The following is a 27,989-nucleotide window of genomic DNA, read 5'->3' as shown; positions in this document are numbered from 1 at the left end:
AGATTTATATAACTGGATTGGTTCATCATTAACACTGTCACTAAGGCATTACAAAATAAGAAAATGAAAAATTAATAATGGAAAAAATACGAAAAAGGCCAGAGATAAACACTAAAATAACAATAACAAAGAAAATATTTAAGCCCGCGGTCTCTTCCCCTAGTAAGTCACGTAGCGCAGGTCAGGAATGGCTTGGCTTCAAAATGTGGCTTTTTTTTTCCTGCTCTCTCCTTCAGCTGCACTTTTCCCGCGGTGAGTAGAAAGATTAAGGTTAAGGGAATGTACAGATGCCTCGGTGTGCACTTAAATAGAGGAATTGTGGAAATACAGAATAGATATTTGTTTCCATTTGGGATTCTGTTGGTTTCTTGAGATTAATGAAGTTTTTGGTAGGAATTTGTCTCTATAAGTAGCATATCCCATCAATGCAAGCTCATGAAAGACTGTCTACATTTAAAACCTTAATTTCTTAATAACAGGCTGCTGTGACTTGTATAAGGTTATTAATTTGATACTGCATGGCAAGATGTGTAGCAATGGGTGATCTTTAACCCTTTCACTGTGACACAAAGCAATTAGCAGTGCCAGAAGCAATGTGTGGAGTCCTTATAAGCATAACTAACAGAAATTAATAACTGGGAACCCATTTTGACTAAGCCATAAGCCCAGTCATCCTGGGACCACATTCCTTCATGAGTGGCACCAGGTTAGGTGGTGGTAGTGGTGGTTAGGTTAGGTTAATGACTCCCTAGGGTGTGTGTGTGTGTGTGTGTGTGTGTGTGTGTGTGTGTGTGTGTGTTATATATGCTTTTTTTTTTTTTTTTTTTTTTTTTTTTTTTTTTTTTTTTTTTTTTTTTTTAGGGTGTGGTATAAAATTTCAGTTTAACAAAGTACATGCAATGTTGCTTTTTGTGTTCCTGTGCCCCAGTCAAGCTTGAGTAGCTGGCTTGAGAGAGAGAGATGAACCACTTTTCACATTCCTTGTCTAAGAATGTCTAAGAATTGTCTAAGAATGAGAATTAGAATATTATGAAAACAGGGCTTTGCTGAGGTCATTAACCTAAGCTAAACTACCTTCATTAACCTCCTTCATTAACCTAATTTAACCAAAAATGACCTAGCCTATAAAGTACTAATTTGCAAGTATTCACTAAATTAACTTGTACCGGGAAGGTCTCGTGTCTCGGGTCACTTCAAAGGAACACTTCAAGGGAATATTCATGAGGTGTGTGTGTGTGTGTGTGTAATAATAATAATAATAATAATAATAATAATAAAGGGTTTATTCTTTAGGCAGTCAACAAAGTGAAAATGTACATTGGTGGTGGGGAAATACTTGACATTAATCCTAAAGGTAAGTCAAATCTAGAAGAGACTATTGATTGATGGCTCGCACCATGGTGGGAATCACACTGAGTCTGTACCGGTCCTTACGTGGCACCTTTAGGAGCGTCATCTTATTGTGGTGTCTGGTGGCACGAGTAGGCCGAGGCGCGTCAGGCGGCAGCATGTTTCTGAGACGTGTGTGTGTGTGTGTGTGTGTGTGTGTGTGTGTGTGTGTGTGTGAGAGAGAGAGAGTGAGAGAGAGGTTGTTTTCTTGTTAGGTGAGGTGAGTGTAGGTTAGGTTAGGTTAGGTTCAAGGGAATATTCATGAGGTGTGTGTGTGTGTGTGTGTGTGTGTGTGTGTGTGTGTGTGTGTGTGTGTGTGTGTGTGTGTGTGTGTGTGTGTGAGAGAGAGGTTGTTTTGTTGTTATGTGAGGTGAGTGTAGGTAGGTGTTATGCAGACTGTATATTGAGATATTTCAAGGCAGCTGTGTTATTAATATGCATTGAATACACATTGACACATTGATATGGTGTTATTTGGGAGGGACTAAAGGGCATTTTAATATAATTTTAATGTTAATTTATGGGTGCAGCTAACTAAGGTTTTGTACATTGGAGAGTGTCGGGCTGCATTCATATCCTGTGTGGTGCCTCACCTTGCATTGTACTCATATTCATTCCAGACAAATAGCCAACCTTTGAACAAGAAATAACGGGTTCAAGCTTGAAAAATTTAGGTTTAGGAAGGAGATAGGAAAAAATTGGTTCTCAAATCGAGTGGTAGATGAGTGGAACGGACTCAGTAATCATGTAGTTAGTGGTAGGACACTAGAGAGCTTTAAGAGAAGATTAGACAAGTTTATGGATGGGGATAACAGATGGAAATAGGTAGGAGTGTTTCATACAGGGACTGCCACGTGTAAGCCTGCTCCCTTCTTGCAGCTTCCCTTATTTCTTATGTTCTTATGTGATTGTATGGATGGCATATGAATTATTTAATGATCATCAATGTGATTTTCAGACACACTTCAGTCACAAGATGAATGCAGTCAGCTACAGCATGACATAGACAAGCTATAGACAGTTGAGAGAGGAAGAAGTCAGTGGCACCCTCACCTCAGACAAGACAAAGCTAACAATTGATAATGAAAGGTGACATTATTCTCTTTAAAGGACTCTATTATTATTGTACCCATGAAATCTGTTCTATTTTTTATTTATTTCTCTGTATTATAAGTATTTTGTATGTAAACTCCGATCACAATCTCATATCTTTATCTTGTCCTATCACTCCAATCCCTCCTCAGGATCCCCCTAAGTGAAGGTGCCTCTGGCGTTTTGCCTCTGCTAGTTGGGGGGACCTGAGGAGGTATTTTGCTGATTTTCCTTGGAATGACTACTGCTTCCGTGTCAGAGAGCCGTCTTTGTGTGCTGAGCGCATAACAGAGGTGATAGTGTCTGGCATGGAGGCGTACATTCCTCACTCTTTTTCTTGCCCTAAACCTTCTAAACCTTGGTTTAACACAGCTTGTTCTCGTGCTATACATGATAGAGAGGTGGCCCACAAAAGGTACTTAAGCCTTCCATCACCAGAATCTCATGCACTTTATATTTCTGCCCAGAACCATGCCAAGTCTGTTCTCCAACTAGCCAAAAACTCCTTCATTAACAGAAAATGTCAAAACCTTTCAAGATCTAACTCCCCTCGTGATTTCTGGCATCTAGCCAAAAATATCTCCAATAACTTTGCTTCTTCTTCTTTCCCTCCTCTATTTCAACCAGATGGCACCACTGCTATCACATCTATTTCTAAAGCTGAACTCTTTGCTCAAACCTTTGCTAAAAACTCTACCTTGGAGGATTCTGGGCTTGCTCCTCCCTCTCCTCCACCCTCTGACTACTTCATGCCACCTATTAAAATTCTTTGCAATGATGTCTTCCATGCCCTCGCTGGCCTAAACCCTCAGAAGGCTTATGGACCTGATGGGGTCCCTCCTATTGTTCTCCGAAACTGTGCCTCCGTGCTTGCACCTTGCCTAGTCAAACTCTTTCAGCTCTGTCTGTCAACATCTACCTTTCCTTCTTGCTGGAAGTTTGCCTACATTCAACCTGTTCCTAAAAAGGGTGACCGTTCTAATCCCTCAAACTACCGTCCTATTGCTTTAATTTCCTGCCTATCTAAAGTTTTTGAATCTATCCTCAACAGGGAGATTCTTAAACATCTATCACTTCACAACCTTCTATCTGATCGCCAGTATGGGTTCCGTCAAGGCCGCTCTACTGGTGATATTCTGGCTTTCCTTACTGAGTCTTGGTCATCCTGTCATCCTCTTTTAGAGATTTTGGTGAAACTTTTCCTGTTGCCTTGGACACATCACAAGCTTTTGATAGAGTCTGGCAAAAAGCTTTCATTTCCAAACTATCCTCCTACGGTTTCTATCCTTCTCTCTGTAACTTCATCTCAAGTTTCCTTTCTGACCATTCTATTGCTGCTGTGGTAGACAGTCACTGTTCTTCTCCTAAATCTATTAACAGTGGTGTTCCTCAGCGTTCTGTCACCCACTCTCTTCTTATTATTCATTAATGATCTTCTAAACCAAACTTCTTGTCTTATCCACTCCTACGCTGATGATACCACCCTGCACTTTTCCACGTCTTTTCATAGACGTGCAACCCTTCAGGAGGTAAACATATCACGCAGGGAAGCCACAGAACACCTGACTTCTGATCTTTCCAAAATTTCTGATTGGGGCAGAGCAAACTTGGTATTGTTCAATGCCTCAAAAACTCAATTCCTCCATCTATCAACTCGACACAACCTTCCAGACAACTATCCCCTCTTCTTCAATGACACTCAACTGTCCCCTCTTCTACACTGAACATCCTTGGTCTGTCCTTTACTTATAATCTGAACTGGAAACTTCACATCTCATCTCTAGCTAAAACAGCTTCTATGAAGTTAGGTGGTCTGAGACGTCTCCGCCAGTTTTTCTCACCCCCCCAGCTGCTAACTCTGTACGTGGGCCTTATCCGTCCATGTATGGAGTATGCTTCACATGTCTGGGGGGGTTCCACTCATACTGCTCTTCTAGACAGGGTGGAATCAAAAGCTTTTCGTCTCATCAACTCCTCTCCTCTAACTGACTGTCTTCAGCCTCTTTCTCACCGCCGTAATGTTGCATATCTAGCTGTCTTTTACTGCTATTTTCATGCTAACTGCTCTTCTGATCTTGCTAACTGCATGCCTCCCCTCCTTCTGCGGCCTCACTGCACAAGACTTTCTTCTTTCTCTCACCCCTATTCTGTCCACCTCTCTAACGCAAGAGTTAACCAGTATTCTCAATCATTCATCCCTTTCTCTGGTAAACTCTGGAACTCCCTGCCTGCTTCTGTATTTCCACCTTCCTATGACTTGAATTCCTTCAAGAGGGAGGTTTCAAGACACTTATCCATCAATTTTTGACCACTGCTTTGACCCTTTATGGGACTGACATTTCAGATGTACTCAAAGCATCTTCATGAAAAGTAAGTGACCACCATTCATCATTGCAAACATCACATTCTAATTCTTTAATCAGCTGAGCAAATTTTTTGAACAGTGGCACTAGACTTGTAACTCTATTTCCAGATGTATTTCTTCATTACAACTTAACCCCTTTGTATTCACGGGGTGTGTGTGTGTGTGTGTGTGTGTGTGTGTGTGTGTGTGTGTGTGTGTGTGTGTGTGTGTGTGTGTGTGTGTGTGTGTATGTGTGTGCTTCATCACTTAGTGTTCATTATATCTATCGAAACAGTTTCCTTGTTTTTGTTATTATTTTCTATTACCAAACATGTATTTCTTTTTTTTTTTTCTTTCTTCTTCTTCTTCTTCTTCTTCTTCTATATATATTCTTACTTCTTTTCCTCCTTACTCTTCACTAGGTGGCAATGACAAACACCCTACAAATGTTCACTCCTTTTTTTCTTTCTTTCTTTCTTTTGAGTTAAATGATAAAATAAAATGTTTGTAAGCATGTACATGTTGTTAAGGGAGGCTGTAATACTTTGCAGCGGTGCCTGAGAAGCGATGCCTTCACCCACGCTGTGTTCACCACGATGGAGGAGTGCCCACACTTCCAGGACCTTACTGTTAAGAGGTTCCTGAAGACCCTACTTGAGGACAACCGCCGAGACATTCTCTCCAAGCTGGAGAAGTTTGTGCGCCCGAGTGAGTCGCTTCAGTGTCTTGGCGAACATAACAACATGAGAACATGAGGGGAGCTGCAAGGAGCCATCAGGCCTGCACATGGCACTTCCCGAATTGAATGTGTCTACCTATTTCTACTTATCCCTTTCCCTAGATTTGTGTATCTTCTTTTAAAATCTCCCTAGTGACTCAGCACTAACAACCTGATTACTGAGTCTGTTCTTTTCATCCACCACTCTTTGAGAATTAGTTCCTTGCACTCTGCTGCTTTGACTGGCCACTACTGCACGAGCCTGTCTTGACTCCCTGACATCTCAGTCACTTGATTCAAATGTCTGATTAATTAGTTATAATAAATCAATTGGAAGTTTGTTTGATAAGACTGTGGGCCTGTGTAACCATGGAAGATATTGACTATTGAAATCTTGAGAACACTGTGTTGAAATCTGTCACATTATTCACAGAGCCAAGGAATGATGCTGCTAAGACCTTCACTGTCTATCCAGAGGGATTCGCAGGTGCTGGTGGTGGAATCTTGCTTGGACAGTGTGGATGGCAAGCAGTCAGGGTTCCAGTCAAAGGTGGTGGTGATCCATGCCCAGGACACCAGGGAGGATGCACTGCAGGTGGGTCAGTCAGTCAGGCTGTGCTGGCAACCTTAGCTCAGGGAAAGAGATGGAAATGCTAGGGGTATCTTAATTTCATTCCTTCATTCACTTGTTGAGTGGAGGTGTACGAGGTGTGTCATTAAAGTTCCAGGACTGGTGTCCTAAAAGATGAATTTCAAACCCAAGCCACAAACCACCATATTTCCCCTTCAAAGTAATCCTTCTGGAGTATACAACTGCGCTCCCAACCCTCTACAGTCACTAATCTTTTTCTTACGTGCTTTTAAAATCATGTCCTCTGTTGCAGGTCGTTTAACAATGAGCGCTGAACAGCGAACAAACTTGAAGTTTTTGGTGCAGTTGGGGAAAACGCCGTCAGAAGCACTGGGTATGCTGCAAAAAGTGTACGGGGATGAGACAATGTCACGCTCACGTGTTTTTGAGTGGTGCAAGAGGTTCAAAGAGGGCCGGGAGGACGTGGAAGATGACCCCAGGAGTGGAAGACCCTCAACGAGCAGGAATGAGGCCAATGTTGAGCGTGTCAAGCAGATGGTGCGTGACGATCGTCGGTTGACTGTTCGAAAGATCGCAGATGAGCTTGGCATGAACCACAACAGCGTGTGGAAGATTATCACTGAAGATCTGGGCATGCGGAAAGTCTGTGCGAAGATGGTGCCGAGACTCCTGAACGATGACCAGAAGGGACGACGCATGCAGGTGTGTCAGGACATCCTCGAGCGTCTGGAAACTGAACCAGACTTGCTCAGGAGAGTCATCACCGGCGATGAGTCCTGGGTATTTGAGTACGACCCGGAGACCAAACGCCAGAGCCTTCAATGGAAGAGTCCGGCGTCGCCACGGCCGAAGAAAGCAAGGCAGTCCAGGTCCAGCTTCAAGGTCATGTTGATCGCTTTCTTCGATGTGAGGGGCATCGTCCACTGCGAGTTCTTGCCACAGGGCCAGACAGTCAACCAACATGTGTACAAAGAAGTACTGCGGCGTCTGCTTCGTGCAGTGCGCGAGAAGAGGCGGGAGTTGTGGCAGGGCAACTCGTGGCTGCTTCACCACGACAATGCGCCTGCTCACAATGCCCTGAGCATCAGAGAGTTCTTGGCCAAGAAGAACATCGCCGTGCTGGAGCAACCGCCCTACTCACCTGACCTCGCTCCGTGCGACTTCTTCCTCTTCCCCAAGCTCAAGGAGGTCATGAAGGGGACCCGTTTTGATGATGCGGACGACATCAAAAAGGCCGTGACGACGGAGCTGAGGAGCATCCCGCAAGAATCCTTCCAGCAGTGCATGCAAGCCTGGCAGAGAAGGATGGACAAGTGCATGCGGTGCCAGGGGGATTACTTCGAAGGAGATAACCTATAGTTTGTAGCCTGGATGTGAAATAAAACTTGTGTGGCACCAGTCCTGGAACTTTAATGACACACCTCGTACTTCACATAGTTTGGACCAGATCTAATTGACTGGTGACCTGACTGGTGAGCTGAGGGGAAAGGGACCTCCTGGAGTTATCTCACTTTCATTCCTTTACTCACTAGCTGACAGGTGTGCTTCACACAGTCAGATCTTGGTGGTGGGAATGCCTCAACTTTACTCATTAGCTGACAGGAGGAACAAATTAAATTAGTTTGGAGCAGATCTGAAGATAAGGAAATTCCTTGTGTTGTGAGATGCCATGATTTTGCTTGGCATAAGAGAATAAGTTTACATATTTTCCAGTAAGATGTTGATGATCCCTGTAGAAGTGACATGCTTTGTATTGCTTCCAGGAAGTCTTGCTTCACTGGCTGCATTTATTACCTAGAGAGAGCCTTCATTATTGGTTTGATTCTTCCCACAGCTTGCATCTCAGCTGAGGAATCCCATGGAGGGCAACAGATTGTATGTGTTGCTTCTGCAAGAGTCTAAGAAGAACACAAGTTAAGAGCAGCCTGAGGTGTGATCCATGGAACAGCATCCACAAGTGGTTCATCAAGGTACATAAAGACTCCATCCCACCTTGTCTTGACATGGGGATGATGCAAGTCAGTGTGTGTGTGTGTGTGTGTGTGTGTGTGTGTGTGTGTGTGTGTGTGTGTGTGTGTGTGTGTGTGTATGTGTGTGTGTGTGTGTGCCTGTAACACACAGGCACATTTCTCCAAAAGGTGACACATTATCTTTCAGAATGGCTTCACTCCTGCAAAACAACTGTGTACTTTTCTCTCACAAATCCACACACAGCAGGAACATTTTCCTAAGAGGATGCTGTTCTTATGTGTTGCAGTGCTGTGTCTCTCACTTTCAACAAGCTCTAGTGGAAGTTAAGGGGAGTTTCAATAGTGTTTTTATGATTTGAATGACTGAACATTGGTGACATTCCTCAGGTTGACGCTGTGCTGTCGGTACTGTCGCCTCAGCTTCTGCGTCAGATTCAGAACAGAGACTTCAGCAGAGAGATTCAGAACAGAGACTTCAGCAGAGAGAGTGAGTGGGAGAAACGCTACAACCGCTTTGCCCACTCGATGATGCTAGACCAGCATGTGGAGTACGGGAGCAAGAATGGGTTCTGCCGTGCCGTTTGTCCTGCCAGATTCCCGGAGGAGGTTGGTGATGCCTCCACTTGCATGTCTTTTCTGTATTTTGTATAGACCTGTTTGTATTTTACAGGATTAAGTCAAGTTCTGTTTGGATGTATGTGACCAGCTGTGCTGTGTCTGACTGTCCTTTTCCACTAGGGACTGATGGGGCTAAGAGTGTGAATGATGTCTGTGTGTGTGTGTGTGTGTGTGTGGGATTGCCAGCTTTTTTTTTTTTTTTTTTTTTTTTTTTTTTTTTTTTTTTTTTTTTAATGTATGAGTGACACTGGCCAAGGGCAACAAAAATCTTATAAAAAAATGCCCACTGAAATGGCAGTCCCATAAAAGGGTCAAAGCTGTGGTCAAAAATTGATGGATAAGTGTCTTGAAACCTCCCTCTTGAAGGAATTCAAGTCATAGGAAGGTGGAAATACAAAAGCAGGCAGGGAGTTCCAGAGTTTACCAGAGAAAGGGATGAATGATTGAGAATACTGGTTAACTCTTGCATTAGAGAGGTGGACAGAATAGGGGTGAGAGAAAAAAGAAAGTCTTGTGCAGCGAGGCCGTGGAAGGAGGGGAGGCATGCAGTTAGCAAGATCAGAAGAGCAGTTAGCATGAAAATAGCGGGAGAAGACAGCTAGATATGCAACATTGCGGCGGTGAGAGAGGGGCTGAAGACAGTCAGTTAGAGGAGAGGAGTTGATGAGACGAAAAGCTTTTGATTCCACCCTGTCTAGAAGAGCAGTATGAGTGGAAACCCCCCAGACATGTGAAGCATACTCCATACATGGACGGATAAGGCCCTTGTACAGAGTTAGCAGCTGGGGGGGTGAGAAAACTTTCGGAGACGTCTCAGAACACCTAACTTCATAGATGCTGTTTTAGCTAGAGATGAGATGTGAAGTTTCCAGTTCAGATTATAAGTAAAGGACAGACTGAGGATGTTCAGTGTAGAAGAGGGGGACAGTTGAGTGTCATTGAAGAAGAGGGGATAGTTGTCTGGAGGAATTGAGTTTTTGAGGCATTCAACAATACCAAGTTTTCTCTGCCCCAATCAGAAATTTTAGAAAGATCAGAAGTCAGGTGTTCTGTGGCTTCCCTGCGTGATATGTTTACCTCCTGAAGGGTTGGACGTCTATGAAAAGACGTGGAAAAGTGCAGGGTGGTATCATCAGCGTAGGAGTGGATAGGACAAGAAGTTTGGACCTAGTTGTGGTTTATAGGAGTGGAGTAATCTCATGGTATCCCATCTCTATATGTGTCCAGTTTGGCCTTAAAAATATGGACTGTTACAGCATTGACGTCTTGCTGAAATCATTACATTTGTTCACACTTCTGAGGAAAACTTTACTCCTTGATGTCTCTTCTACAGTTAACTTTCTTCAGCTTCTTACTGTGTCCCCATGTACTCTGTATATCTAAAGTTATTAAACATTCTTTTTCCACATTTTCCATACCATTTATCATTCTATACATGTTTATTAAATTCTCTCTCTCTCTCTCTCTCTCTCTCTCTCTCTCTCTCTCTCTCTCTCTCTCTCTCTCTCTCTCTCTCTCTCTCTCTCTCTCTCTCTCTCTCTCTCTCTGTGCTTCTGTTTTTCCACCTTCCTATGACTTGAATTCTTTGAAAGGTGAGGTTTCAAGACACTTATCCTCCAATTTTTGACTCTTCCCTTTTGCAGAGATCTCCATTCTTGGAGATTTAAATGTTCATCACCAGCTTTGGCTTTCCTCTCCCTTCACAGACCATGCTGGTGAACTAGCCTACAACTTTGCTGTCCTCCATGACCTAGAGCAATTGGTGCAACACCCTACTCTTATTCCTGACAGTCTTGGAGATACACCCAACATTCTTGACCTTTTCCTGACCTCTAATCCTTCTGCTTATGCTGTCACCCTTTCTTCTCTGTTGGGCTCCTCCGATCACAATCTCGTATCTTTATCTTGTCCTATCACTTCAATCCCTCCTCAGGACCCCCCTAAGTGAAGGTGCCTCTGGTGTTTTGCCTCTGCTAGTTGGGGGACCTGAGGAGGTATTTTGCTGATTTTCCTTGGAATGACTACTGCTTCCGTGTCAGAGAGCCGTCTTTGTGTGCTGAGCGCATAACAGAGGTGATAGTGTCTGGCATGGAGGCGTACATTCCTCACTCTTTTTCTCGTCGTAAACCTTCTAAACCTTGGTTTAACACAGCTTGTTCTCGTGCTATACATGATAGAGAGGTGGCCCACGAAAGGTACTTAAGCCTTCCATCACCAGAATCTCATGCACTTTATATTTCTGGCTGGAACCATGCCAAGTCTGTTCTCCAACTAGCCAAAAACTCCTTCATTAACAGAAAATGTCAAAACCTTTCAAGATCTAACTCCCCTCGTGATTTCTGGCATCTAGCCAAAAATATCTCCAATAACTTTGCTTCTTCTTCTTTCCCTCCTCTATTTCAACCAGATGGCACCACTGCTATCACATCTATTTCTAAAGCTGAACTCTTTGCTCAAACCTTTGCTAAAAACTCTACCTTGGAGGATTCTGGGCTTGTTCCTCCCTCTCCTCCACCCTCTGACTACTTCATGCCACCTATTAAAATTCTTTGCAATGATGTTTTCCATGCCCTCGCTGGCCTAAACCCTCGGAAGGCTTATGGACCTGATGGGGTCCCTCCTATTGTTCTCCGAAACTGTGCCTCCATGCTTGCACCTTGCCTAGTCAAACTCTTTCAGCTCTGTCTGTCAACATCTACCTTTCCTTCTTGCTGGAAGTTTGCCTACATTCAACCTGTTCCTAAAAAGGGTGACCGTTCTAATCCCTCAAACTACCGTCCTATTGCTTTAATTTCCTGCCTATCTAAAGTTTTTGAATCTATCCTCAACAGGGAGATTCTTAAACATCTATCACTTCACAACCTTCTATCTGATTGCCAGTATGGGTTCCGTCAAGGCCGCTCTACTGGTGATATTCTGGCTTTCCTTACTGAGTCTTGGTCATCCTCTTTTAGAGATTTTGGTGAAACTTTTCCTGTTGCCTTGGACATATCAAAAGCTTTTGATAGAGTCTGGCACAAAGCTTTCATTTCCAAACTATCCTCCTACAACTTCTATCCTTCTCTCTGTAACTTCATCTCAAGTTTCCTTTCTGACCGTTCTATTGCTGCTGTGGTAGACAGTCACTGTTCTTCTCCTAAATCTATTAACAGTGGTGTTCCTCAGCGTTCTGTCACCCACTCTCTTCTTATTATTCATTAATGATCTTCTAAACCAAACTTCTTGTCTTATCCACTCCTACGCTGATGATACCACCCTGCACTTTTCCACGTCTCTTCATAGACTTGCAACCCTTCAGGAGGTAAACATATCACGCAGGGAAGCCACAGAACGCCTGACTTCTGATCTTTCCAAAATTTCTGATTGGGGCAGAGCAAACTTGGTATTGTTCAGTGCCTCAAAAACTCAATTCCTCCATCTATCAACTCGACACAACCTTCCAGACAACTATCCCCTCTTCTTCAATGACACTCAACTGTCCCCTCTTCTACACTGAATATCCTTGGTCTGTCCTTTACTTATAATCTGAACTGGAAACTTCACATCTCATCTCTAGCTAAAACAGCTTCTATGAAGTTAGGTGGTCTGAGACGTCTCCTCCAGTTTTTCTAACCCCCCAGCTGCTAACTCTGTACAAGGGCCTTATCCGTCCATGTATGGAGTATGCTTCACATGTCTGGGGGGGTTTCACACATACTGCTCTTCTAGACAGGGTGGAATCAAAAGCTTTTCATCTCATCAACTCCTCTCCTCTAACTGACTGTCTTCAGCCTCTCTCTCACCGCCGTAATGTTGCATATCTAGCTGTCTTTTACTGCTATTTTCATAGTAGTAGTAGTAGTAGTAGTAGTAGTAGTAGTAGTAGTAGCTCTGGGAAGATGCCAGGCAGGAATGGGAGAGGGCCTAAAGAGGAGAGGTGGTGCTTGCTTTCCTGGAACACAAACAGCTGGAGTGAGGGAAAGTGGAGGGATTGTGGTGTCCTTCCTACATAAAAAAAAAAAAAAAAAAAGGTTGACACAAATGTAAAAATATTAATAATGCATACATGTACTAAGGCTGTTTTCCACAAAAATGGTAATGATAAAAAAAATAGTAATAATAAAAATGATGGTAATACAGTCATCTCTCATTATTCACGGCTTCAGTGTCCACACTTTCACTTTTACATGGATTGCTGCTGACCACAGATTCAAATAATGTTCGACTCTTGACCAGCAGGGGCACAGGAAACGCAGGTAACAGTGCAGGTGTTTATTCACAGAAGGTGTGAACAGAAGGCTGGAGGTAGGTGATCTCCCGGCGCCAGGCCGCGCACTTCCACTTAACACGTATGACTGAAGCCTAGCTCGTTCACTCATACACGTATTCATGCCTCACACAAGTCTCGCTCATTCACTCGTTCACACAACTAGCTAACAACCACACACCTCCCCCGAGACATAAGGAAGATTCCTTATCTTTGTTATGGCTACCGTAACACATGAAACAAAGTTACAATGATTGAAGTACAGAAAACACGGTACATATACACAAAACAAACACAGCGTACAATGAACACGTACGACTAATCGTAGGTGCTACGGTGCCACCGCACCTGCAGTCGTCTCGGCTCCCTACGCTGTCGGCTGCTTCGACGCTCTGGTTGCTCTCGGCCACGGTGTACCCCGTTACCCTGATGCTCCGGGCTGCCGGGATGGTGGTGTTCCTCGTGACCCTGATGCTGAAGCGCTGCACCGCCATGAGCGGTGTGCTGCTCGACAGGAAGGGGAGCAAGAGGTCTGTGTGGGCGTAGGTGTCTTCTATTACGCCACATCACGCGACCGCTGCCCATCTTGATGAGGTAGTCTCTCCTTCGCCCAACAGCCACGATGACACCCAGGCGATCCCAGAGGCCTGTCGTGTGATCTTGAACGTCGACGTGGCCACCGAGGTGCAGGAGAGGAAGAGTACGGGCGGACGCGTCGTGGCGAAGTTTCGCTTTCTTCCTCAGTCGCTCTGCCTTGGCGTCGCACTCATCAGCAGCGCGCTGCCACTGCTGAGCGTATGAGCGATGATGAGCCGGGACACAGGACCTCATAGGATGACCGAAGAGGACTTGTGCTGGTGATCGCCCTTCCGCCCTCGGAGTGTTGCGCAGTTCCAGCAACCCGCGAGCGAACGCATCCTCGTCCAGGTGTCCCTGCTGTGTGGTCGTGAGGATCAGCTTCTTCACGGACTTGACCGCTGCCTCGGCGTGACCATTGGAGCGTGGATAATGAGGTGAAGATACACGATGCTCCACCCCCCATCGAGCCAGGAAGCGCCGTACCGATGAAGAAGTGAACTGCGGTCCACCGTCAGTCCTCAGGAGAACAGGCACGCCCGTGTCGGCGAACACACCCCGAAGGACACGAACGAGCTGATCAGCCGATGCTGGACGTGAGCATGCAGACACGTGAGGCCACCCAGACAAGCGATCTACATACACGAGGTATGTACGGCCTGCTGCGTGGAAGTAGTCTGCAGAAACTGACTCAAACACCCTGCTGGGTGTGTCCGTGTCCTGCCAGAGAGGTTCGTTGGCTTGGCTTGGTAGGAGTGGACGGCATAGTGAGCATCCAGAAACGACGTTCTCAACGTCTCTGTCCATACCAGGCCAGTACACCGTTTGTCGGGCCCGTCGCTTGGTGCGCTCCATCCCCTGATGACTGTCATGGAGTCGCTCTAGTGTTTCTCGGCGGAGGCTGTGAGGAATAAGAAGCCTCGGCCCGTAAACCACCAGGTCGTCGTCTACGGCCAGCAGACTGCGCACCGGCCAGTACGTACGCAAGCGGTGATCGAGGTCGTGGCAATGATCAGGGAAGCCCTCGATGATGACGTTCTTGAGCAAGCAGTACTCCCCGTCTCTTGCTGCTGCGGCACGTACCATTTCCACAGTCTGATCCTGGAGTGGTGCTAAGCGGACGCCGTCCTCATTGGTGGCAGATAACGCTGAGATGACCGCTGAGTGGAGAGGGTCGAGGTCACCAGAAGTAGCAGCATCCTCTTCCTCCACTGGGTCCTGTACTGGAGCACGTGAGAGGGCGTCGGGCACACAGTGTGTCGATCCCTTTTGCCAGCTTGCTGTGAAAGAATACTGAGCAAGCTTCTCCCTCATGCGCTGCAGCCGCAGGTTCTCTATTTCTCCCAACAACTTGCTATTGAGGAGAGGTATCAGCGGGCGGTGGTCGAGCACTAGATCGAAGTGAGGGAGTCCTTTCAGGTAGGTGCCACATTTCCTGACTGCCCAGACGATTGCAGCCATTTCCAACTCTATTACTGCATAGCGGCTCTCTGTGTCTGTAACAAATCTTGACCCGCATTGCACCATCTTCCACTGGTCACTGTGCTTCTGCAGGAGAACGAATCCAAATCCGTGCATCCTTGAGGCGTCAGTCTGTAGCATCGTTGGTAATGATGGGTCGAAGTATGCCAAGACAGGTGGGCTGACGAGACACTGTTTCACCTTCTCAAACGCCTCTTCATGGTTAGGAGACCAGCACCAACTGTTCTTCGGGCGTAAGAGATCTCTGAGGGGTTGTGCAGCTGCAGCCACAGCAGGAGAAAAGCTTCCAAGCTGGTTTGTAAGACCCATGAATGATCGTAAGTCGGTGATGTGCTGTGGTCGTGGGAAGTCAGAGATTGCCTTAACTTTCTTTGAGTCTGTCGTGTAGCCTTGTCCAGAAACAGAGTAACCACAGTAATCTACCACTCTTTCCGCGAATGTAAACTTCTGTGGGTTGAGAGTGATGCCGTGCTGGTCACACCGCCGCACAATCTGAATGACATGGGCTAAGTGCGCACTGTAGGTGGAGTCATAGGCCAGGATGTCGTCCACGATCTTGATGGTGTTAGGTATGTCGCCGAGAGCTTGGTCTCCTCGACGGTTATACTCGTCTCCAGACGAGACGAGACCCATAACCGCTCGCCGAAACTTGTACCGACCCCAAGGTGTTATGAAGCAGGTTAAATCCTGGTCTTCTTCTCTAATGGGGACTTGAAAATACCCCATCTTGGCATCAAGAGTGGTGAACCAAACTGCTCCGGTCCCGATCGAGGCGATGGCGTCATGAGGTGAGCGCACTGGATACACGGGCCTCTTCACGTAACGGTTGAGTCGTGTCAGGTCAACACACAGCCTTACACCAGATGTCTTTTTTGGGACAGGCACGATGGGGTGGCACCATGCCGTAGGGTAGTCCACACTCTCGATGATTCCCTTGTTAAGCAGCTCTTCCAACTGGCTCTTAATTTCTTCACGCCAATTGTAAGGGATTGTACGAGATGCTGTTACGGCGAAGGGTCGAGCGTCGTCTGTCAACTCGATGGCCATGGATCCACCAGCCATTGCACGTAAACCTTCCTTTGCTTCGAAGACGCTGGGAAAGGCCTTGATCACAGCAGCAGCGTGCCCCGCACGCTGCTGTGGCGTTGGGTCGTAGGAATGAGGCCAGCTGATCACTTCTGTGGGCGTAGATAGAGGTGGCTGCGAGGCGGTCGGGTACTTGATGGAGCTGTTGCCGGTGTGCTGTTCTTCCCTGCGTAGCGGTCGGATTTGAGCCGGAAAATCTTCGGGGAGGATTCCGAGAGCGATGGAATCGTACCAGCTAAGCAGCGCCCCCTTCACCTCCTTCACCACGCTCACAACAGTCTCAGCTTCCCTGTCGCCCAGTTGCAAGTGCGACGAGAAAGTTCCTACACAGGTGAGGGGGTGATTACCGGCAGCATAAAGTCCATCACCATCAGCGGGCGCCAAGCTGGAGGGCGGGATTCCAAGGAGTGTTGCCGTGTCGAGGCCAATAACGGTCGTTTCGGCCCCAGAGTCAGGAGTCCACGTAATCTTGTCTCTTCCAGCGGGATGTGTGGCGGTAATGAGCACCTGGGGCGCAGGTCGTGCCGTCACCGTCTTTGTGTATACGCCTGATAAGAGCTGGTATACACTGGCACTGGCTCCCCGCCTCGGGCCTGCACCGCGATGAGGAGAGACAGTTGAGGAACTCCTCGAAGCTCCTCGTCGTTTCCTCACTGTCTGCTGACATACACTCGCAAAATGCCCTCTTTTCCCGCAGTTACGACACACTTTATCTATTGCCTGGCATCCCCTTTTGTCACTGCGACAATCTTTGCCACAACGATAACAGCCCGTGGGGCTTGAGCCCCCGAAACTGCCCTTCCTGTAGTTCGAGACAGCGTTCACACCATGGCTCGAAGAGTGAGAGCCGCCCCTTAGTACTGCACTACACTGGTTAGCGCTCTCTGATGCTCTGCAAATATCTATGGCGTTTTCAAGGGTGAGTTTCTTGTTTTCCAGCATGCGTTTCAGAGCCACTTCGTCTCGTGTCCCAACGACAATTCTGTCACGCAGCTGATGGTTTATGCACTGGTCGCAAAAGTCACAGAAATTGGCGATTTCCTTTACAGCACATAAAAAGTCGTCAAAACCTTCTTGCGTTTCTTGCACGCGGGAGTAGAAGTCTCTTCTATCCATGATGATGTTGCGCTGGCTTCGCAGGTACTCACACATTGCATCGAGGATGGTTCTTAACTCCGCGTCTCTCGGTAAGCTTATCCCGTAGCGAAGTGTACGGGTCCACTCGTCGTCTAGGACAGCAGCGAGTGCCGCCCTCTGCTCAGCCAGGGAGAGACAGTCTATCCTGGCGAGGGTTACGTATCCTTCAAACTTATGGCGCCACGTGTCGAACTCACGTAAAGATGCTGACGCCGTTAAGTGAGGAATGATGGTGGCGGACGTCGGGAACCTCGCGCCCTGGGTAGACGTGCTGCGGGCTGTGGTTTCGCCTTCATTGCTCGCCGTGGTGCGACTGGGAGCTTGTGTCCCCACTCTCTCCAGCAGCTGGGTTAAACGCTCCTCGCGAGCCTGACTCTGCTCCGACTGTCGCGCTAGCAGAGCCTGACTCTGCTCCGACTGTCGCGCTAGCAGGGCAGCCAGCGCCTCCAACTGCTTCTCCATTCTGCGCCGTACCCACTGCAGCCTTGTCCTGATCCTACTCACTGCGCCATGTTCGACTCTTGACCAGCAGGGGCACAGGAAACGCAGGTAACAGTGCAGGTGTTTATTCACAGAAGGTGTGAACAGAAGGCTGGAGGTAGGTGATCTCCCGGCGCCAGGCCGCGCACTTCCACTTAACACGTATGACTGAAGCCTAGCTCGTTCACTCATACACGTATTCATGCCTCACACAAGTCTCGCTCATTCACTCGTTCACACAACTAGCTAACAACCACACAAATAACTCCTTTTTTTCTTTCTGAGTTAAGTGATAAAATGTTTGTAAGCATGTACATGTTGTTAAGGGAGGCTGTAATACTTTGCAGCGGTGCCAGAGAAGCGATGCCTTCACCCACGCTGTGTTCACCACAATGGAGGAGTGCCCACACTTCCAGGACCTTACTGTTAAGAGGTTCCTGAAGACCCTACTTGAGCACAACCGCCGAGACATTCTCTCCAAGCCGGAGAAGTTTGTGCGCCTGAGTGAGTCGCTTCAGTGTCTTGGCGAACATAACAACATGAGAACATGAGGGGAGCTGCAAGGAGCCATCAGGCCTGCACATGGCACTTCCTCAATTGAATGTGTCTACCTATTTCTACTTATCCCTTTCCCTAGATTTGTGTATCTTCTTTTAAAATCTCCCTAGTGACTCAGCACTAACAACCTGATTACTGAGTCTGTTCTTTTCATCCACCACTCTTTGAGAATTAGTTCCTTGCACTCTGCTGCTTTGACTGGCCACTACTGCACGAGCCTGTCTTGACTCCCTGACATCTCAGTCACTTGATTCAAATGTCTGATTAATTAGTTATAATAAATCAATTGGAAGTTTGTTTGATAAGACTGTGGGCCTGTGTAGCCATGGAAGATATTGACTATTGAAATCTTGAGAACACTGTGTTGAAATCTGTCACATTATTCACAGAGCCAGGGAGTGATGCTGCTAAGACCTTCACTCTGTCTATCCAGAGGGATCCGCAGGTGCTGGTGGTGGAATCTTGCTTGGACAGTGTGATGGCAAGCAGTCAGGGTTCCAGTCAAAGGTGGTGGTGATCCATGCCCAGGACACCAGGGAGGATGCACTGCAGGTGGGTCAGTCAGTCATAGTCAGGCTGTGCTGGCAACCTTAGCTCAGGGAAAGAGATGGAAATGCTAGGGGTATCTTAATTTCATTCCTTCATTCACTTGTTGAGTGGAGGTGTACTTCACATAGTTTGGACCAGATCTAATTGACTGGTGACCTGACTGGTGAGCTGAGGGGAAAGGGACCTGCTGGAGTTATCTCACTTTCATTCCTTTACTCACTAGCTGACAGGTGTGCTTCACACAGTCAGATCTTGGTGGTGGGAATGCCTCAACTTTACTCATTAGCTGACAGGAGGAACAAATTAAATTAGTTTGGAGCAGATCTGAAGATAAGGAAATTCCTTGTGTTGTGAGATGCCATGATTTTGCTTGGCATAAGAGAATAAGTTTACATATTTTCCAGTAAGATGTTGATGATCCCTGTAGAAGTGACATGCTTTGTATTGCTTCCAGGAAGTCTTGCTTCACTGGCTGCATTTATTACCTAGAGAGAGCCTTCATTATTGGTTTGATTCTTCCCACAGCTTGCATCTCAGCTGAGGAATCCCATGGAGGGCAACAGATTGTATGTGTGGCTTCTGCAAGAGTCTAAGAAGAACACACAAGTTAAGAGCAGCCTGAGGTGTGATCCATGGAACAGCATCCACAAGTGGTTCATCAAGGTACATAAAGACTCCATCCCACCTTGTCTTGACATGGGGATGATGCAAGTCAGTGTGTGCTGGTGTGTGTGTGTGTGTGTGTGTGTGTGTGTGTGTGTGTGTGTGTGTGTGTGTGTGTGTGTGTGTGTGTGTGTGTGCCTGTAACACACAGGCACATTTCTCCAAAAGGTGACACATTATCTTTCAGAATGGCTTCACTCCTGCAAAACAACTGTGTACTTTTCTCTCACAAATCCACACACAGCAGGAACATTTTCCTAAGAGGATGCTGTTCTTATGTGTTGCAGTGCTGTGTCTCTCACTTTCAACAAGCTCTAGTGGAAGTTAAGGGGAGTTTCAATAGTGTTTATGATTTGAATGACTGAACATTGGTGACATTCCTCAGGTTGACGCTGTGCTGCCGGTACTGTCGCCTCAGCTTCTGCGTCAGATTCAGAACAGAGACTTCAGCAGAGAGATTCAGAACAGAGACTTCAGCAGAGAGAGTGAGTGGGAGAAACGCTACAACCGCTTTGCCCACTCGATGATGCTAGACCAGCATGTGGAGTACGGGAGCAAGAATGGGTTCTGCCGTGCCGTTTGTCCTGCCAGATTCCCGGAGGAGGTTGGTGATGCCTCCACTTGCATGTCTTTTCTGTATTTTGTATAGACCTGTTTGTATTTTACAGGATTAAGTCAAGTTCTGTTTGGATGTATGTGACCAGCTGTGCTGTGTCTGACTGTCCTTTTCCACTAGGGACTGATGGGGCTAAGAGTGTGAATGATGTCTGTGTGTGTGTGTGTGTGTGTGTGTGTGTGGGATTGCCAGCTTTTTTTTTTTTTTTTTTTTTTTTTTTTTTTTTTTTTTTTTTTTAATGTATGAGTGACACTGGCCAAGGGCAACAAAAATCTTATAAAAAAATGCCCACTGAAATGGCAGTCCCATAAAAGGGTCAAAGCTGTGGTCAAAAATTGATGGATAAGTGTCTTGAAACCTCCCTCTTGAAGGAATTCAAGTCATAGGAAGGTGGAAATACAAAAGCAGGCAGGGAGTTCCAGAGTTTACCAGAGAAAGGGATGAATGATTGAGAATACTGGTTAACTCTTGCATTAGAGAGGTGGACAGAATAGGGGTGAGAGAAAAAAGAAAGTCTTGTGCAGCGAGGCCGTGGAAGGAGGGGAGGCATGCAGTTAGCAAGATCAGAAGAGCAGTTAGCATGAAAATAGCGGGAGAAGACAGCTAGATATGCAACATTGCGGCGGTGAGAGAGAGGCTGAAGACAGTCAGTTAGAGGAGAGGAGTTGATGAGACGAAAAGCTTTTGATTCCACCCTGTCTAGAAGAGCAGTATGAGTGGAACCCCCCAGACATGTGAAGCATACTCCATACATGGACGGATAAGGCCCTTGTACAGAGTTAGCAGCTGGGGGGGTGAGAAAACTTTCGGAGACGTCTCAGAACACCTAACTTCATAGATGCTGTTTTAGCTAGAGATGAGATGTGAAGTTTCCAGTTCAGATTATAAGTAAAGGACAGACTGAGGATGTTCAGTGTAGAAGAGGGGGACAGTTGAGTGTCATTGAAGAAGAGGGGATAGTTGTCTGGAAGGTTGTGTCGAGTTAATAGATGGAGGAATTGAGTTTTTGAGGCATTGAACAATACCAAGTTTTCTCTGCCCCAATCAGAAATTTTAGAAAGATCAGAAGTCAGGTGTTCTGTGGCTTCCCTGCGTGATATGTTTACCTCCTGAAGGGTTGGACGTCTATGAAAAGATGTGGAAAAGTGCAGGGTGGTATCATCAGCGTAGGAGTGGATAGGACAAGAAGTTTGGACCTAGTTGTGGTTTATAGGAGTGGAGTAATCTCATGGTATCCCATCTCTATATGTGTCCAGTTTGGCCTTAAAAATATGGACTGTTACAGCATTGACGTCTTGCTGAAATCATTACATTTGTTCACACTTCTGAGGAAAACTTTACTCCTTGATGTCTCTTCTACAGTTAACTTTCTTCAGCTTCTTACTGTGTCCCCATGTACTCTGTATATCTAAAGTTATTAAACATTCTTTTTCCACATTTTCCATACCATTTATCATTCTATACATGTTTATTAAATTCTCTCTCTCTCTCTCTCTCTCTCTCTCTCTCTCTCTCTCTCTCTCTCTCTCTCTCTCTCTCTCTCTCTCTCTCTCTCTCTCTCTCTCTCTCTCTCTCTCTGTGCTTCTGTTTTTCCACCTTCCTATGACTTGAATTCTTTGAAAGGTGAGGTTTCAAGACACTTATCCTCCAATTTTTGACTCTTCCCTTTTGCAGAGATCTCCATTCTTGGAGATTTAAATGTTCATCACCAGCTTTGGCTTTCCTCTCCCTTCACAGACCATGCTGGTGAACTAGCCTACAACTTTGCTGTCCTCCATGACCTAGAGCAATTGGTGCAACACCCTACTCTTATTCCTGACAGTCTTGGAGATACACCCAACATTCTTGACCTTTTCCTGACCTCTAATCCTTCTGCTTATGCTGTCACCCTTTCTTCTCTGTTGGGCTCCTCCGATCACAATCTCATATCTTTATCTTGTCCTATCACTTCAATCCCTCCTCAGGACCCCCCTAAGTGAAGGTGCCTCTGGTGTTTTGCCTCTGCTAGTTGGGGGACCTGAGGAGGTATTTTGCTGATTTCCCTTGGAATGACCACTGCTTCTGTGTCAGAGACCCGTCTTTGTGTGCTGAGCGCATAACAGAGGTGATAGTGTCTGGCATGGAGGCGTACATTCCTCACTCTTTTTCTTGCCCTAAACCTTCTAAACCTTGGTTTAACACAGCTTGTTCTCGTGCTATACATGATAGAGAGGTGGCCCACAAAAGGTACTTAAGCCTTCCATCACCAGAATCTCATGCACTTTATATTTCTGGCCGGAACCATGCTAAGTCTGTTCTCCAACTAGCCAAAAACTCCTTCATTAACAGAAAATGTCAAAACCTTTCAAGATCTAACTCCCCTCGTGATTTCTGGCATCTAGCCAAAAATATCTCCAATAACTTTGCTTCTTCTTCTTTCCCTCCTCTATTTCAACCAGATGGCACCACTGCTATCACATCTATTTCTAAAGCTGAACTCTTTGCTCAAACCTTTGCTAAAAACTCTACCTTGGAGGATTCTGGGCTTGTTCCTCCCTCTCCTCCACCCTCTGACTACTTCATGCCACCTATTAAAATTCTTTGCAATGATGTTTTCCATGCCCTCGCTGGCCTAAACCCTCGGAAGGCTTATGGACCTGATTGGGTCCCTCCTATTGTTCTCCGAAACTGTGCCTCCATGCTTGCACCTTGCCTAGTCAAACTCTTTCAGCTCTGTCTGTCAACATCTACCTTTCCTTCTTGCTGGAAGTTTGCCTACATTCAACCTGTTCCTAAAAAGGGTTACCGTTCTAATCCCTCAAACTACTGTCCTATTGCTTTAATTTCCTGCCTATCTAAAGTTTTTGAATCTATCCTCAACAGGAAGATTCTTAAACGTCTATCACCTCACAACCTTCTATCTGATCGCCAGTATGGGTTCCATCAAGGCCGCTCTACTGGTGATCTTCTGGCTTTCCTTACTGAGTCTTGGTCATCCTCTTTTAGAGATTTTGGTGAAACTTTTGCTGTTGCCTTGGACATATCAAAAGCTTTTGATAGAGTCTGGCACAAAGCTTTGATCTCCAAACTACCCTCCTACGGTTTCTATCCTTCTCTCTGTAACTTCATCTCAAGTTTCCTTTCTGACCGTTCTATTGCTGCTGTGGTAGACGGTCACTGTTTTTCTCCTAAATCTATTAACAGTGGCGTTCCTCAGGATTCTGTCTTGTCACCCACTCTCTTCTTATTATTCATTAATGATTTTCTAAACCAAACTTCTTGTCCTATCCACTCCTACGCTGATGATACCACCCTGCACTTTTCCACGTCTTTTCATAGACATCCAACCCTTCAGGAGGTAAACATATCATGCAGGAAAGCCACAGAACGCCTGACTTTTAATATCCAACTAAGCCTTGAATCCATGTATACTTTATGCATTTACCGTCTCCTCATCCAGACTATTCCATACATCAATAGTTCTATATGAGAAATTATATTGTGACATCTCTTCTACAAGCACTCCTCCTCAGCCTCTTCCCGTGTCCTCTAGTGTCCCGTGTATCCCAGACCATTAAACCGCTTCGGTCCACCTCCTCTGCTCCCTCACATGCTATATATATGGCAATCAAGTCTCCCCTTTCTCTCCTCTTTTCCAACATTGGTAGACGTATTCTTGCCAGTCTCTCTTCATATGACAAGCCCCTTATACTTGGTACCATCTTCATAGCTGCTCTCTGAACTCTCGAACTTCCTTATATCCTTTTTCTTGTATGGCGACCACACTACTGCTGTATATTCTAGTCTAGGTCTTATCAGCGACACAATCATCTTCCTGACCATCTCTTCATCCATATATGCAAAGGCCTTGTAATTTTGCTAATGCATCTTTCCGGGGTCAGGTTCCCAGTCACTGTAACGCCGAGATCCTTTTCCTCTTCTGCTCCACTCAACCTTACACCATTCAACACATAATTTCCTTTTATTCTTGTACTTTTTCCAAATTCTATTACTTTACACTTCTTTAAATTAAATTCCATTTCCCATCTATAACTCCACTCTGATATCTTATTCAGGTATTCTTGTAATGTTCCACAGTCCTCCTCACTCAACTTTCTTCAGCAACTTGGTGTACTCCACTTATGACTTCCTTCCATGATGATTTTTTTTATCTTTTACTACTGTTCTCATTTCTCTGCTTGTCAAGAAATTTTCCATCCATCTGAGCAGGCCCCCTCTTAGCCCACCATTATGCTTCAACTTCCACAACAATTTCCTGTGTGGCACTTTATCAAAGGCCTTCTTCAGGTGTAAATCAACACAATCAGCCCATCCATCTCTTTCTTGCATTATATCCACCACTCTAGAATAAAAACTCAGTAAGTTTGTAACACACGATCTCCCTCTCCTAAATCCAAATTGTTGCTTTATTATCACTTCATTTCCTTCTAGGGACTGCAACCATTTATCCTTCACCAGTCTTTCACACATTTTGCACACCACACTTGTTAGAGACAGGTCTATATTTTAAGGGCTCCTCTTTACTACCACTTTTGTGTATTGGCACTATGTTGGCTCTCTTCCATTCAATTGGGACTCTACTTTCAATTAAAGAGCTCTCAATAATATGTGTTACCCATGTCAACTGCTGATTGCACTCTTTTAGTACCCATCCTGACACTCCATCAGGTCCAGGGGCCTTGCTAATGTCTAGTCCCTCCATCTGTTTCTGGACATCCTCTTCAGTCACTTGGATTTCCCCCAGAGCCATTTCTTCACTCATCTCACTCTGCCACACAAATGTTTTCTCTTTTGTGAATACTGATTGAAAACTCCTGTTCATTATCTCTGCCAATTCAGCCGGATCCTCACACACTTGACCATTCACCTTCAATCTGCTTATTCCTTCTTTATTTTTCATTTTGCTGTTCACATATCTGAAGAATAGTTTTGGTTCCTCTTTGCATTTGTCCATTACATCTTTCTCATAATTTTTCCTTTCTTCTCTAATAACCCTTACATATTCCTCACAGGAGGAGGCAGTAGACACCTGCCGAAACGATAATTACTCCCAGTGAGGTCTAAAGCACTGTTCAGGGGATGCTGAGAACTTATCATTAAACCCAAACCTTTGCTATAAAACTATACCTTAGTCGATTCTGGGCTTGTTCCTCCCTCTCCTCCACCCTCTGAATACTTCTTGCTACCTATTAAAATTCTTTGCAATGATGTTTTCCATGCCCTTGCTGGCCTAAACCCTCGGAAGGCTTATGGACCTGATGGGGTCCCTCTTGTTGTTCTCCGAAACTGTGCCTCCGTGCTTGCACCTTGCCTAGTCAGACTCTTTCAGCTGTGTCTGTCAACATCTACCTTTCCTTCTTGCTGGAAGTTTGCCTACATTCAGCCTGTTCCTAAAAAGGGTGACCGTTCTAATCCCTCAAACTACCGTCCTATTGCTTAAATTTCCTGCCTATCTAAAGTTTTTGAATCTATCCTCAACAGGAAGATTCTTAAACATCTATCACTTCACAACCTTCTATCTGATCGCCAGTATGGGTTCCATCAAGGCCGCTCTACTGGTGATCTTCTGGCTTTCCTTACTGAGTCTTGGACATCCTCTTTTAGAGATTTTGGTGAAACTTTTGCTGTTGCCTTGGACATATCAAAAGCTTTTGATAGAGTCTGGCACAAAGCTTTGATCTCCAAACTACCCTCCTACGGTTTCTATCCTTCTCTCTGTAACTTCATCTCAAGTTTCCTTTCTGACCGTTCTATTGCTGCTGTGGTAGACAGTCACTGTTCTTCTCCTAAATCTATTAACAGTGGTGTTCCTCAGTGTTCTGTCACCCACTCTCTTCTTATTATTCATTAATGATCTTCTAAACCAAACTTCTTGTCTTATCCACTCCTACGCTGATGATACCACCCTGCACTTTTCCACGTCTTTTCATAGACGTGCAATCCTTCAGGAGGTAAACATATCACGCAGGGAAGCCACAGAACGCCTGACTTCTGATCTTTCTAAAATTTCTGATTGGGGCAGAGCAAACTTGGTATTGTTCAATGCCTCAAAAACTCAATTCCTCCATCTATCAACTCGACACAATCTTCCAGACAACTATCCCCTCTTCTTCAATGACACTCAACTGTCCCCGTCTTCTACACTGAACATCCTCGGTCTGTCCTTTACTTATAATCTGAACTGGAAACTTCACATCTCATCTCTAGCTAAAACAGCTTCTATGAAGTTAGGTGTTCTGAGACGTCTCCGCCAGTTTTTCTCACCCCCCCCAGCTGCTAACTCTGTACAAGGGCCTTATCCGTCCATGTATGGAGTATGCTTCACATGTCTGGGGGGGTTCCACTCATACTGCTCTTCTAGACAGGGTGGAATCAAAAGCTTTTCGTCTCATCAACTCCTCTCCTCTAACTGACCGTCTTCAGCCTCTCTCTCACCGCCGCAATGTTGCATATCTAGCTGTCTTCTACTTTTTCTTCTTTTATTAATCCCCCTCCTCCTCCTCCTAATAACCCATACCACACACAATAACCGAGCCTTTTACTTTCAGACCAGCAGCAGCAGCAGCAGCAGCAGCAGCAGCAGCAGCAGCAGCACACAAGAGGTGTTTTCTGTATGATGATGATAATGGAAAAAGCATGTTATAAGCAGGGCAACGTAATGAAATTCAGTGAATGGACGTGTGTGCGTGGCTGCAATCACTATGAAATTAAGTTGAAAATAAGAAATATATTACTTTACAGAAAGGAATGCTTAGAGTGAATGAAATTACTGTAATGAATGAATGGAAATAAAGTTGTGAGTCATTAAATGATTAGGAAAAGAAGCTGTGAATAGGTGCATTATTGTTATTACTGAAAGGAAGAATATTTGTAGGATATGTCATGTATATTATCAAAGTGTTTTCATTCTTACTTTCTTCTTTCTCTTTCATCTTTTCTTAGTATATTTAAGTGAATTTCTCTCTCTCTCTCTCTCTCTCTCTCTCTCTCTCTCTCTCTCTCTCTCTCTCTCTCTCTCTCTCTCTCTCTCTCTCTCTCTCTCTCTCCAGCCATCTCTTCTCTCTCCTTCCATCTTTTTCTTAGTATATTTAAGTGAATTTCTCAGATCTCTCTCTCTCTCTCTCTCTCTCTCTCTCTCTCTCTCTCTCTCTCTCTCTCTCTCTCTCTCTCTCTCTCTCTCTCTCTTTTTTCTTTCTTTTTCTTTCTTTTTCTTTCTTTCTTTCTTCCTCTCTCTCTCTCTCTCTCTCTCTCTCTCTCTCTCTCTCTCTCTCTCTCTCTCTCTCTCTCTCTCTCTCTCTCTCTCTCTCTACAGTAGTCAGTAGTCAGTGAGGAGGTAGTAGCAAGTAGTGTTCAAGTAGCCTTAGTAATAGAATAGTTTGGCTTGCATGGCAGTGGTTAAAACATCTACCCTCTCACATCGTTGGGGTGAGACCACTTGCTTCATACGAGCCAAATGGGGTGACTCCTCCCCTCCCCACCCCTCCCTGTCAATCTGTGGGTGAGTGTTGCCCATGCACCTTTAAGGAGATCAAATTTGAGAGGTACATTTTGCTTATTCCTTCTGATTATGCAGGATTCAACCATTAATTTCATCTCTATAAAACTCTATGGGTTTCACTTGCCATAGACTTGTGGGATGAAACAAGGGAGAGCATTTTGCATTCTACTCTCTTTTTTTCATCTGTGTTACAGTCTATGGGTTTCACCTGCCCAGGTTGGTGGTGGTGGGGTGGGGTGGGGTGGGGGAGTTCTAATACTCTGAGGGGCGCCCTGCTGTAGGTTGTCAAAAGAAAAATTTATTATTATTTTTTTTTTTTATTGATTTTGTTATTGTTCTCAAGTTCTCAGTATTATTAAAACCAGCACTAACATC

The 27,989-nt window shown here is 45.4% G+C and overlaps 1 protein-coding gene across 3 annotated transcripts in view; it reads left to right on the top strand.

Annotated features, from left to right (window-relative positions):
• The window catches only part of LOC135097650 (uncharacterized), a 24,314-nt gene extending 4,309 nt beyond the window's left edge, over window positions 1-20,005 (top strand). Inside the window, exons 1-9 of one of the 3 annotated variants that reach the window (XM_063999599.1) lie at window positions 1-252; window positions 2,348-2,478; window positions 5,377-5,533; window positions 5,977-6,138; window positions 7,970-8,105; window positions 8,493-8,711; window positions 18,078-18,234; window positions 18,678-18,840; window positions 19,363-19,499. The exon at window positions 1-252 is cut by the window's left edge and continues 65 nt beyond it. In XM_063999599.1, coding sequence (XP_063855669.1) covers window positions 8,013-8,105; window positions 8,493-8,711; window positions 18,078-18,234; window positions 18,678-18,805 — 597 coding nt within the window. In that variant the 5' untranslated portion in view covers window positions 1-252; window positions 2,348-2,478; window positions 5,377-5,533; window positions 5,977-6,138; window positions 7,970-8,012 and the 3' untranslated portion in view covers window positions 18,806-18,840; window positions 19,363-19,499. Of the gene's footprint in view, window positions 253-2,347; window positions 2,479-5,376; window positions 5,534-5,976; window positions 6,139-7,969; window positions 8,106-8,492; window positions 8,712-18,077; window positions 18,235-18,677; window positions 18,841-19,362; window positions 19,500-19,885 lie in introns of those variants that run through there. The other 2 variants (XM_063999601.1, XM_063999600.1) reach the window with 2 other exon arrangements.
• The last annotated feature ends 7,984 nt before the right edge of the window (window positions 20,006-27,989 follow it).

Source organism: Scylla paramamosain, unplaced genomic scaffold, assembly GCF_035594125.1.
Source record: "Scylla paramamosain isolate STU-SP2022 unplaced genomic scaffold, ASM3559412v1 Contig27, whole genome shotgun sequence".
Classification (NCBI taxonomy): Eukaryota; Metazoa; Arthropoda; class Malacostraca; order Decapoda; family Portunidae; genus Scylla; species Scylla paramamosain.
Note: the sequence above shows the minus strand (reverse complement) of the source record. Positions and strands in the feature narration are given on the sequence as shown.